This window comes from Ranitomeya variabilis, chromosome 2 (assembly GCF_051348905.1).
Source record: "Ranitomeya variabilis isolate aRanVar5 chromosome 2, aRanVar5.hap1, whole genome shotgun sequence".
Taxonomy (NCBI): domain Eukaryota; kingdom Metazoa; phylum Chordata; class Amphibia; order Anura; family Dendrobatidae; genus Ranitomeya; species Ranitomeya variabilis.
The window spans coordinates 275,190,039-275,204,030 of record NC_135233.1 but is presented as its reverse complement, the minus strand read 5'-3'; the positions used below and the strand labels follow the sequence as shown (position 1 = coordinate 275,204,030).

The following is a 13,992-nucleotide window of genomic DNA, read 5'->3' as shown; positions in this document are numbered from 1 at the left end:
GAATTTGATGGGGTTTCCGAAATACATTTTTGACTGAGTCCTTTGGACTGGTATTTCACATGGTACTGAGTGCGGCCTTTGTTGGTGTCCTTTTTTATCACATCTTTTAATTTTTGTCTGTTGATATATGTTGGATTGTTTCAAAAAAGATTGTTATAAGATTCTTTTACCATAAACTCCTATGTTTCTCCCTTTTGAGTACAGTATATAACACAGCCCGCATAGTATATAACTCACCCACATCTCCCCCCCCCCCAGAATGGCCCCACAGTACAGTACTCTCTGTTATAGTAAAAAAAAACAAAAAAACCACACAATCTTCACCTCTCCTTGTGCCCGCGCTGCTCCCTGCTCCTGTCTCAACGGCTGCACTGCCTGACACACAGTGAGTGCGTGATGACTTCATTGCGCACCCGCAGTGTCAGAGGCAGAGCGAGGAATGATGGGAGAGGAAGCGTCAGCTGACGCTCTCTCCTCCATCATTGCTTTTTACTGTATCGGCAGACGCCGGTATAGTTCAATGCGGCTGTTTCGGGGGAGTCAGCAATGGCGGCAGGCGGGCCCCCCTGCCTCACAGGGGCCCCATAACGGCTGCGTGATGTGCCGCTAGCTGGGGTCCCCTAACGCCGGCCCTGCTGTTAAAACCCAAATAGAAAAAAGGAAAAATAGTTATCTGCTCTCCTGAAGTGTAGTATAGCCATGGGATATTTAAATCACAGTAGGAATGCATGGAAGGAAAAAATCCAAGCTGGATTATAGGTGAGGCACAGGAGCAATGGGAAAAAAATCCAGCAATTGCAAAAGAAAAAAATCTAGAATATTAAAACTTCACATTTAATGAAAAACAAAAACATTTTAAAGGGTAAATAGAAAAGGAGGCATAAAAAATTAGAGAGAGGATAAAGCAATTTGAACAAGCATGGTTCCTACTCATATCAATATATTGCTCGTATCCATGAGTAAGAACCATGTTTTTTTGAAAGGCGTCATCCTTTCTTTAATTTTTTATGTCCCCTTTTCTAATTCCCTTTTAATATGTGTTTAATTGTTTTTTATTAAATGTACATTTTTATTGTTAAACATTGTTTTTCTTTTGGAATTGCTAGATTTTTTCTATGCAAATTGCCTCTTCTGAGAAAAAAGAGGACTTAAATTCTATAGCGCCACCTGTTGGAAGTAGCGATCCTACACGTCACAATCAACCCTTTAATGAGTCGTGCAATATGACTTAGGATAAAAGCCAAATCAGTATCTCATTTCGCAGACACGGTGTTTCGGGCTGTTGGCCCTCGTCAGTGCGAAGCATGAGAACTGATTTGGCTAGGTGAGAGGCTCTGGACTGGGGTCTAAGGGGTAACGTTTCTCCTTATGGAGAGTGACATACCATCTCTGGCTTGTCAAGGTAAGGAGGCTTATACTTCGCACTGACGAGGGCCAACAGCCCGAAACACCGTGTCTGCGAATTGAGATACTGATTTGGCTTTTATCCTAAGTCATATTGCACAACTCGTTAAAGGGTTGATTGTGACGTGTAGGATCGCTACTTCCAACAGGTGGCGCTATAGAGTTTAAGTCCTCTTTTTCTCAGAAGAGGCAATTTGCATATCATATTTCCCAGAGGAGCATTGCACGGCGAATAAGCCTCCTTACCTTGACAAGCCAGAGATGGTATGTCACTCTCCATAAGGAGAAACATTACCCCTTAGATTTTTTCTATTGTTACTGGTAACACCCCTTTACATTTAAAATAAGCTTTTGAGGAGGATTCGGAAGATTTGTGCCCGCGAAAAGATCTTAACAGTTCATTTTATATAGTAAGATAAATGTGGATTTCTCTGGTATGAGATATCAAATTGCAGATATCAAGGTATCATTGTATTCAGCTTCCCATGACCTACCTCCCCATATAGACGGCTTAGGAGGGTTGATCCTACTGACAGATTCCTTTTAATATCTCAGGATTTGTGCCTTTTTTGGCCACCACAGCCTTTACTATTTATAGTGCTTATGAGCAATTTTAATGCCAAATTTCTTTTTCTTTACAGACAACGTCCTGCAAGTGTCTGCTGTGAAAGTTACAGTAACGCTGAATATTTTATGTTCGAGAGCTTTAGTGGCTCTTCCTCGCCAACATCTCCAAGGCCTCGTTCTGCATTAGTGAGTGGAGAAAAAACACCAGAACGTGGACAAAAATTATTTCGGGATGACTTAGAGTGGGCATTTGCGTCATCTCATTCTAAGAGACCCACCTTTAGGTAAAAGATAGCACTCATATAAAAGGAAATGCCTAAGGTTTGTATGTTTATTTTTATGGTTTAACCATAAAAAACAGACCAACGATTTCTATGATTATGTCCAGAAAGACAGAATTCAGAGAAATATATTTTGAGAAAAATAAATTAATAAAAGCAACATTTGATCTTTTTGTGGTTGTCATCCCTAATGCCATATTTGAGCACACATTTGAACACACATCGGAAAAATGGTGGCCATAAATAATAATAATAATAATAATAATAATAATAATAATAAAAAATGTGCCTTCCCAGCAATGTCTTTCAGCCTGTAGCATGTAACATCCACTAAGAAGGAGTGAACAACAAGCATCAAACAGGAATGGGTGTAAAGGCTTTCATGGTGACAGGAAGCACTTTTATTGCCTGGAATGTAATAAAATACATCCTGGAATTAGCAGTCTGCACATGAGAAAAAAATCTATATGAATCTGCATCTCTTCTTTGTATACATTGTCGGTAAAATTATTTCCATTCCGTAACATATGCTTCCAATCCGATTTTACATAAACATAAAAAATAATAGCCTGTTATGGTCGACTATAAACATACAGGAAATCATACATCTTGTGACTGCAGTGAAAAAAAAACATGAAGAATTACAGACAAAGATTTCTTGAATTCCAAACGCTATGTATACAATGAAAATTATCCTCATACAGTTATGGCGGATGTAAACTAACGTTCATGCTTGGTTGACAGTAATTTATATATTTTTTTTTGCTTTTGGTGTAGCTCTTATAGGCAACAACATTCAACTATAAGGTCTTGTGGAGACTACCGTGCATTGGGAACAGCTGGGTGCTAACACAATATCATGGTGGTTGTATCCAATTCCCAACTGAGCGGGTGACTCTTCAGATTGGAGCACTACATGTTGAGGATACTTGGTTTTTAGTTTTGCCACTTACTGATGCACTAGTGCTCTTGGGACTTCCCAGGCTAAGGCTGCATGTTGACTGGTTAATCGCCTTGTGGGGATCATCTTGCTTGCAAGAACACCTCATCCATTTCCTCAAAAAATCTTCTTTTCTTCCATTGCCTGCAATTTGCCTGCTCTAATACCAGACATTGCAGACTTCTTTTTTCAAAATTAAATTTTTATTGAAAGGTTAAATAATTTTCAATCACAAAAAAACAACAAAAAGAAAAGAATAGCTAGGAAAATATTAGCATCAATAGATCATAGAATATAAGCATAACATCCAATAAAACATCAAGTCATAGGAAGAAAAAGGAGGGAAGGGAACATTTTAGGCCATCAGTAATACAATTATGAAGTTACTGAATTCCAATGGAAACCATACATAGCATAGCCAGGCGCAAACCAACGCGGAGCACAATCCGGACAGAGAAGAAACGCATCGGAGAAAAGGGTGGGTCACATCAGTCTGATGTAAGACGGTAGGCGCAGACTTCTTTTTTAAGCAGAGAGCTAAAAACGGTTCCTCCCATCACCTTTTTGACTGTACCATACCTCTTCTTCCAGATATTGAACGACCCAGTGGGAGAGTACACTGTATCTTATGTCTCTCTCTTAGGCTGAATCAATGTCCAGTTGCATTAAAGAGAATATGGAAAGGGGTTTTATCGGGAAGTCTACGTCTCCGGCCAGTGCAGGCTTCATCTTTGTATAGGAAAAAGATGGGTGTATTGACTATCAAGGAAGCAATTAAATCCATTTAAAAACCTGCTATTCCTTGCCCCTAATTTCTGAGTTTGATCTGATTAAATTCATTTTCTCCAAACTAGATCTTTGTGGAGCTTATAACCTATTACATTAACCCCTTTACGATATGTATGACTTACGGGTATGTCATATGATGATGCCCCAAGTATGATGCCAGCTCAGGTGCAAAGCTATTATCATGCCTAGCAGATAATGTCTGTGCTACACAGTCAACATCTGCCTCTAACAGCCTGCTGATGTTACACCCTTAATACTACTGTCAATTTCAGCAGCATTTAAAGTGCCCATTAGGTGACTGTGATGGAATCAGGGAGTGCCAATGGTTTGCCATGACAGCTGGAGGCCTGCTGAAGATCATAATGGTGCATTTGTGACAACTAACCTGTGGCTGGCCTTCACAGGAGACAATGATTTTTACAATATACTGCAATACTGTAGTAATGTGGGGAATAAAAAAATACATTGAAATGGAGATTTTAAAAATGTAAAATAATAACTTAAAACATTTTAAAATTCAAATCATCTCCATGTTTACCCTCATAAAAATGAGGAAAAATAGACATATGTGGTATTGCTGCTTCTGTAAGAGTCTGATCTATCAAAATGTAAAATGAATTTCCATGATCGGTAAATGCTGAAAACAGAAAGAAAAATCATAATGCCAGACTTGTGATTTTTGAATTGCCACAACTATGACAAAAATGTAATAACAAAACATTGTATTTAGCCAATAATGGTATCAATAAAATGGTAAAAAATATTATGGGTCTAGGAAAAGGGTGATAGAAGTAAGTTTGTTTTAAATAAATTTCAGATTTTTTACCACTTAAAAAAAAAAAAACTTTACAAGTTTGTTTTCACCATAATTGGATTGACTTAGACAATCATGTTTCCTGGTCATTTTTATAGCACAATAACACTGTAAAAATACCCCTCCCCCCCAATCAATTGCAGAATTGCGGTTTGTTTGTTTTTTGCAATTTGACGACAGATGGATTTTTGTGTTTTTCAGTACATTATAAGGTAAAATGAATTGAGCTAAACTCAGAACTACAAATCATCTCATAAGTAACAAGCCCTCACGCCGCTATGCCGACAGAAAAATACATAATTTATGGCTCTTGGCAGAAAGGGAAGGAAAAATGAAAATGATAATAATGGCAAATCGATCAGTCAGGAAGGGGTTAAGACAATGATTAATTGATGAAGGCATTAAAAATCCTTGCTGGTCATTGGGAATATCTTATTATGCCTTTTGGTTTCAGCAATAAATAGGTTGCAATCCAGAATTTTTGTTATGAAATATTCCATGACATCCTGTACTAGTCTATGTGGATGACAGCCTAGTCCAGAAACCTGGATCAGCACTGTCATCATGTCCACTCCATTAGAAATAGATTACTGTATGTCAACATCATCTTTATGGCAAGCTAGAAAATCGTTTATTTCAGCTTCTTGAATTGCTGTTTCTGAGATATATCATATATTCCTGAGGTCTGCATATGGATCAAGAGAAAATTTCTGTCATTTTTGATTGGCCACAACTTGATGGTCTTAAAGAGGTATTCTCATGTTATAACATTTCTTTAATTAGTTAACATGAAATTAAGCAAGTTTGTAATTGATTTGCTTTTTTCTATTTGTTGTCATTCTCCTGTAATGAGTTATTTTACATTTTATAGTGTACATCTCATTTCCATGGAGCCTGGCACAAAGTGCCTAGTTAAGACTGTGCAGTAACTACATTTCGGAATGGGAGTTAACTCTTAACATCCCAGCCAGTTATCTCCATTCCATTGAATTCTATACAGCATTTAGCTGCTCCCTCCTCTCCCTCCAATCTTCTGAAGAGATGCACTTATAAACCAGTCCAGCAGCTTTCACATCAGGTGTTGAGCTGTGTGCTTGTTCAAAAGCATTGCTATCTCTACTCTATGTATAAATACAGAGATAACAGTGTAGAATCAGAGCAGATCACTTAAGGCCCCGTCTCACTAAGCGATTTACCAACGATCACGACCAGCGATATGACCTGGCCGTGATCGTTGGTAAGTCGCTGTGTGGTCGCTGGGGAGCTGTCACACAGACAGCTCTCCCCAGCGACCAACGATCAGGGGAACGACTTCGGCATCGTTGAAACTGTCTTCAACGATGCCGAAGTCCCCCTGCAGCACCCGGGTAACCAGGGTAAACATCGGGTTACTAAGCGCAGGGCCGCGCTTAGTAACCCGATGTTTACCCTGGTTACCAAAAAAAACAAACACTACATACTCGCCTTTCGGTGTCCAGGTCCCTTGCCGTCTGCTTCCTGCTCTCACTGATTGCCGCCGTACACTGAGAGCAGAGCGCAGCGGTGACGTCACTGCTGTGCTCTCACTTCTCACTGTACGGCGGCACTCAGTCAGTGAGAGCAGGAAGCAGACGGCAAGGGACCTGGACACCGAAAGGCGAGTATGTACTGTTTGTTTTTTTTTACATTTACGCTGGTAACCAGGGTAAACATCGGGTTACTAAGCGCGGCCCTGCGCTTAGTAACCCGATGTGTACCCTGGTTACCAGTGAAGACATCGCTGGATCGGTGTCACACACACCGATTCAGCAATGTCAGCGGGGCCTCAACGACCAAAAAAAGGTCCAGGCCATTCCGACACGACCAGCGATCTCGCAGCAGGGGCCTGATCGCTGGTACGTGTCACACATAGCGAGATCGCTATGGAGGTCGCTGTTGCGTCACAAAACTTGTGACTCAGCAGCGATCTCGCTAGCGATCTCGCTATGTGAGACGGGGGCTTTAGCTAAATGTGTTACCGCAGAACTTGTGCTGAGCTTTATAGTTCTACCAGTCCTATTCACCAGTGCTGTCACTCAAGAAGGAGAACCCACACTGCTAGAAATCAAGATATAAGGAAACTTTAAAGAGATTGCATTGCTTAAGGCCGGTTTCACACGTCAGTGATTCCGGTATGTGAGGTGACAGTTTCCTCACGTACCGGAGACACTGACACACGTAGACCCATAAAAATCAATGCATCTGTTCAGATGTCATTGATTTTTTGCGGACCGTGTCTCCGTGTGCCAAACACGGAGACATGTCAGTGTTCGTGGGAGCGCACGTTTTACACGGACCCAATAGAGTCAATGGGTCCGCGTAAAACACGGACCTCACACGGACATTCTCCGTCTGGGGTCCATGTGCGTGCAGGAGACAGCGCTACAGCAAGCGCTGTCCCCCCCACATGGTGCTGAAGCGCGATTCATATCCTCTCTGCAGCAGCGTTTGCTGTAGAGAAAATATGAAGAATAGTGTTAAAAATAAAGATTTAGGTGTCCGCCGTCCCCCACCCCCTGTGCGCCCCCCCGCTGGTCAGAAAATACTCACCCGCTCCCTCGCTCCTTCCTGGTCTGGCCGCGCCTCCTACTGTATGCGGTCACGTGAGGCCGATCATTTACAATCATGAATAGTCGGCTCCGCCCCTATGGGAGGTGGAGCCACATATTCATGACTGTAAATGATCGGCCCCACGTGACCGCATGCAGGAGAAGCCGCGGCCAGACCAGGAAGCAGCGAGGGAGCGGGTAAGTATTTTCTGACCAGCGGGGGGGCGCACAGGGGGTGGGGGGGCGGCGGACACCTAAATCTTTATTTTTAACACTATTCTTCATATTTTCTCTACAGCAAACGCTGCTGCAGGGAAGATATGAATCGCAGCTTCAGCACCATGCAGAGTGGGTACCACACGCTCCGTGTGGTACCCACTCGCCATACGGGCGGCACACGTGTGCCGCACGTATGGCCTCCGTGAGTTCCCAGGCACACGGACACGGATAACTCCGGTACCGATTTATTCCGGTACCGGAATTATCTGGACGTGTGGGACAGCCCTAAGAGACAACTTGAAAATACCCATTTATAGCCATCCAAAAGTTCCTAGGCTTTGCAAACTATTTCTGACAGTTCATTAACAACTATACCCAAGTAGTAGCTCCTTTTAAGTCCCCCACTCAGAAGGGATCTAATTCTTAGAAGTGGTTGGATTCTGCTTTTCAAGCCTTTTAAGCAATTTGAATTTTGTTTTTCACTACTTTGGTACCATAGCACCCTAGAGTTGACAGACTATTCTTCTTTGAAGTGGATGCCTCTGCTATTGGTGTAGAAGCAGTTCTATAACTAAATACTTCATAATCTTGAAATTATTACGGGGGTTTCTTTTTGAATAAATTATTTTTAACAGAACAGAATTGCTCTATTGGCAATCATGAATTTTTAGTATTAAAATTCACTCTAGAGGAATGGTGACATTCACTTGAATGACCTAAGTTATGGTGACCATCTATAGTTGTGCTCAAAAGTTTACATACCCCGGCAGAATTTTTGCTTTCTTGGCCTTTTTTCAGAGAATATGAATGATAACACCAAAACTTTTTCTCCACTCATGGTTAGTGGTTGGGGGAAGCCATTTACTGTCAATCTACTGTTTCTTCTCTTTTTAAATCATAATGACAACCCAAAACATCCAAATAACCCCGATCAAAAGTTCACATATCCTAGTGATTTTGGCCTGATATCATGCACAGAAGTTGACAAAAATGGGTTTGACTGGCTACTAAAGGTAACATCCTCACCTATGACCTGTTTGCTTGTAATCAGTGTGTGTGCATAAAAGCTGAGTCAGTTTCTGGGATCCAGACAGACTCTTGCATCCTTCTTCCAGCCACTGACGTTTCTGGATTGTGAGTCATGGGGAAAGCAAAAGAATTGTCAACGGATCTAAGGGAAAAGGTAGTTGAACTGTATAAAACAGGAAAGGGATACAAAAAGATCCTCTCAACAGGCAGGTTCAGCCAACGTTAACTACCATCCCTCACATTAAGCATCCTTAATACAGGGATGGGAATTCAGAGTCAAAGAAAAAATATTCCTAGGGCTCTACCAAGTTGAAAGGCTGAAAATGTTATGTTGTAAAATTTATGTCTGTATATATTTTTAGACAGATTTATATTTTGGTAGTGGATATGTTTGCATGTATTTAGGCTTATGCTACTCACAAATTTCCAATCTTTTAGAAGTTACATTTCCTTTTGCATTTTTTGAGAAAATATTAATAAACTATATTCTACATAGAAATGACCTAACACTAGCTCTTCCTTGCACTGTATTTATTGCTGATGACTGCTAATACATTAGTTCCATATTAACCCCTTTCCGATGTTGGGCATAATAGTACGCCCATATTGGAATCCCTCCCTTTGATGTGGGCTCCGGCGCTGAGCCCATGTCTTTCCTGGCACATCAGCTGTTTTGAACAGCTGCGGTTGCAATCATGATCCACCTGTGGCTGTTAAATAGTTAAATGCAGATGTCAATCTCTGACAGAAGCATTTAACTCGCGCTTTCTGGAAGCGTGTTGGAAATCCCACCCATCGGTGACCCCGTCACATGATCATGGGTCACCGATGGGTCAGCATGACAACCAGAGGTCTCCGGATAGCTATGAGCGCCGCCCAGTGGTCGGTGCTCATAGCAAGTGATCATTTCTGCTACATACAGGCGATCAGATCATCACCTGTATGTTGCAGAGCCAATCAAAGTGCTGCAGCTTCTAGTCTCCCATGGAGACTATTGAAGCATGCAAAAAGTAAAAAAAAGTTTTTAAAAACATAAAAAATAAAAAGAAATAAATGTTCAAATCACCCCCCTTTGCTCCATTCAAAATAAAACAATAAAAAAAAATCAAACATACACATATTTGGTATCGTCGGGTTCAGAATTGCCTGATCTATGAATATAAAAAAAAATTAACCCCATCGCTAAATGGCGTAATGAGAAAGAAAGTCAAAACGTCAGAATTACGTTTTTTTGGTCGCCACTACATAAAATGCAATAACGGGCGACCAAAAAATAGTATGTACACCAAAATGGTATCAATAAAAATGTTAGCTCGGCATGCAAAAAATAAGCCCTTACCCAGCCCAAGACCACAAAAAATGGAGATGCTATAGGTCTTGGAATATGGTGCTTTTTTTTTAACCAAAGTTTGGATTTTTTTTCACCACTTAAATAAAAAAGAAGCTAGACATGTTTGGCGTCCATGAATTCGTAATGACCTGGAGAATCATAATGACAGGTCAGTTTTAGCATTTAATTAACATGATAAACAAAACAATAACAACTGTGGAATTGCACTTTTTTGCAACTTCACTGCATTTTGAATTTTTTTTCCCATTTTCTAGTACATGATATGTTATAACCAATGGTGTTGTTCAAAAGTACAACCCGTCCTGCAAACAACAAGCCCTCACATGGCCATTTTAACCAAAAAATAAAAAAATTATGGCTTTAGGAAGAAGGGTAGCAAAAAAACAAAAATGCCTCTACACTGTGTTCCAAATTATTATGCAAATAATATTTCCTCATATTTTCTCTAAATTACCTATCTGAATTACAGTCATTGATATTTTCCAGTCATCTACTATTCTAGTATAATTGCAATGTTTTGGAACAAACTGCCCATGAAAACAGTATCTTTTAAAAAAAAAAATAAACACTCAAAATGCATGTTCCAAATTATTATGCACAGCAGAGTTTTCAACCTTTTTTTTTTATTTTGAACAAAAAAAATGGTCAATTGTGAAGTTATAAGCATTATTAGCTTATTACAAAATGAAATCAAACAGTTTTCAAGTGAAAACTTTATTCTAGGTGATGTTACATTTGCACGTAGGACCCCTTGTTCGAAAGAAGCTTCTGAACTCTCTCGTCCATTGAATTTGTCAGTTTTTGGATGGTTTCTGCTTCAATTGCTTTGCATGTGGACAGAATACCCTCCCAGAGCTGTTGCTTAGATGTGAACTGCCTCCCGCCATCATAGACACTCCTTTTGATGATGCTCCAGAGGTTCTCAATGGGGTTGAGGTCAGGGGAAGATGGTGGCCACACCATAAGTTTGTCCTCTTTTATGCCCATAGCAGCCAGAGATGCAGATGTGTTTTTTGCAGCATGAGACGGTGCATTATCATGCATGAAAATGATCTTGCTGCGGAAAGCACGGTTCTTCCTCTCGAACCATGGCAGGAAGTGTTGTTTTAGAAACTCCACATAGATTATGGAGTTCATCTTTACCCCTTCAGGGATCATAAAGGGGCCGACAATCTCTCTCCCCATGATTCCAGCCCAAAACATTACTCCACCTCCTCCTTGTTGGCGCCTTAGGCGTGTTTTCATGGGGTGTCCATCAACCAGCCATCCTCCACTCCATCCATCTGGACCATCAAGCGTTGCACGGCACTCATCGGTGAACAAAACAGTTTGGAAGTCAGCCTTCATGTATCGTTTGGCCCACTGGAGTCGTTTCTGCTTGTGTGCAGTGGATAGAGGTGGTCAACAGGATGGCTTACGCACAGCTGCAAACCTCTGAAGGACCCTGCATCTTGTTGTTCTGGGGACACCAGCAGCTTCAAAAACTTGTCTGCTGCTATGACAAGGCATTTTTGCAGCTGCTCTTTTAACCTTACGCAATTGCCTGTTGGAAAGAGTCCTCAATTTTTCCTTATCAGCACGCACACGTGTGTGCTGGGAATCAGCTACATACTTCTTGATTGTGCGATGATCACGATAAAGTGTCTTGGCAATGTTGATTGTAGTCATGCCTTGACCTAAATACTCCACAATTTGTTGCTTCTCAGCAGCCGACACATCCTTTTTCTTTCCCATTTTGGCAAAAAATGTAGGCTGCTTAATATTGTGGAACAGCCTTCTTAAGTAGTCTTGCCTTTATTTGGACACACCTGCCAAACTAACTTGCACAGGTATCTGCAATTGCTTTCAGTGATATAAAGAGCCCTGACACACACCATCAATGAGTTTAAATGACAAACAAAAAAATTCTAACCTTATCACTCCTAAACTCTTTGTGCATAATAATTTGGAACACAGTGTAGTCAGGAAGGGGTTAAAGACAGTTTATCTATTATAGCTAAACATCTCTTTTCTGTTACAGATCACTGACTGTGTACAGTAAAACATATTGTGGTACTGTTTTTGACAAATCTACGCAAATGAGGCTGAAGAACTATGGTAGATCTGAAGCTTCTGTCACTCCAGCTTTATCCCCTGAACAGTGTCGTCTCCTTTTGATTGACTGGCGGCTCCTTTGTGTGAAGTCACACAGCTTAGAAGCTGTGAGTCATGTAGGAGGGTGCGACACTCTGCGGGAATAGAGCTTCAGATCTACAATAGTATACTTTGCCTTTATGCCCAGATATTTATTTTCTTTTCCAACACATCTATTACATCATGTGATTACACAATGACTAGTCAAATCCTTCTAAGTTCTATGTAAAAACAGGAGGTAATTTTTCTCTGCACAACTAATGAGTTGCTTCAAAAGTGTCAGGCAGGGGAAGGAGTGGAGCAGCTGGGTCAAAAGTTGAAGAGGGGAATGAGTAATTCAGGAACAAAAGACTTCCTGTTTTTACATAGAGCAGAGAAAAGAGAAGAATTATCTGGGTAGAAAGGCAAAATGAGCAATTGTAAATACACAGTACTGTATAATATGACGATTGCAATATACTAAGGGAATAAAAACTTTGATGGAATGCTTTTTTAAGAGACCTCAACTATAAAAAAATTGGTTTGAAACGTTACAGAAAGGCTCCAACCATGTGGTTCATGTACCTTTTGTAAATACATACCTAGATTGAGAGAGTTTGGAAATTCTCTGGACAATCAGAGATATTTTATCAGTGATAGCATAAATTGTAAAACAAAAGGGGTAACATTTTTGGCTATGTGTCTCTGTACCAAATTCTACTTTGGTGTAATGCTGCCACAGCGCCGTATCATGCCTCCAAAACCAAGGAGTGCTGGAGAGGGAAGATAGGTTGCACACACGGCGTAACACTACAGTGCGGCAGCGCAGGCGCCACTAGGTAGCAAAAGAGTGGTCAGATAAGCCGGGAGCAAGAACTATAGCTGACGCTGTCTGCAGGCAGTCGTGGACTGAAATAGCAAAACAGATCACAAAACGAGGCAAAGAAGGATAACCCCCGCATGACCAGACCAGGGAGAGAATAGCAAGAAACAAATCCCGGCCTGGATCATGACACTACCCCTCCCTCAATGGGGGGCCACAGGACCCCCAGGTTTCGTTGGATAGCAAGCATGAAAGGCCCGGACCAACCAATTTGCATGGACCGAACGCACTGGCACCCACGATCAGTCCTCAGGACCGTACCGCTTCCAATGGACCAAATACTGAAGTGAACGGCGGAGCATATGAGAATCAACAACTCGTTCCACCTCATACTCGATCTGGCCATCCACCGCAACAGGTGGCAGGTGCAAGGAAGAGTCACCTGAAGAACACATCAAAGGCTTCAACAGAGCCTTATGGAACACATTGGGGATCTGCAGTGACGGAGGCAAGCACAACCGAAAGGCAACAGGATTAACCACCTCCAGAATTTCATAAGGACCAATAAACTTGGGACCCAACTTAGCAGAAGGAATCCTCAACCTAATATTCTTGGTGGATAATCATACCTTATTCCCCACCTGGAACACCGGCCCCACAGCCCGCAAAAAATGTATACCTGTACAGAGCCTTCCCAATGTTCCTCTTGACCTCCCCCAACTGCTGAATGGACAAATTAGCCCCTGAACACCCCGAATCCAAGTGGGAAAACTCACCAAAGCGAGGGTGAAAACCATAATTGCAAAAGAACGGGGAAGTACCAGTGGACTGATTAGCACGATTATTGAAAGCGAACTCAGCCATGGATAACAAAGAACACCAATCATCCAGTCTGGACGTGGAAAGACACCATAATAGTAACAATAATCTTTATTTGTATATAGCGCTAACATATTCTGCAGCGCTTTACAGTTTGCACACATATTATCATCGCTGTCCCCGAGGGGGCTCACAATCTAAATTGCCTATCAGTATGTCTTTGGAATGTGGGAGGAAACCGGAGAACACCCACGCAAACATGGAGAGAGCATACAAA

At 41.4% G+C, this 13,992-nt stretch overlaps 1 protein-coding gene across 1 annotated transcript in view; it reads left to right on the top strand.

Annotated features, from left to right (window-relative positions):
* Positions 1-2,419, top strand: part of LOC143805505 (phosphatidylinositol 3,4,5-trisphosphate 5-phosphatase 2B-like) — a 100,998-nt gene extending 98,579 nt beyond the window's left edge. The window contains exon 23 of the mRNA XM_077284952.1: positions 2,046-2,419. Within this exon, the coding sequence (XP_077141067.1) occupies positions 2,046-2,259 (214 nt within the window). The 3' untranslated portion in view covers positions 2,260-2,419. The remainder of the gene's footprint in view (positions 1-2,045) is intronic.
* Positions 2,420-13,992: the final 11,573 nt, after the last annotated feature.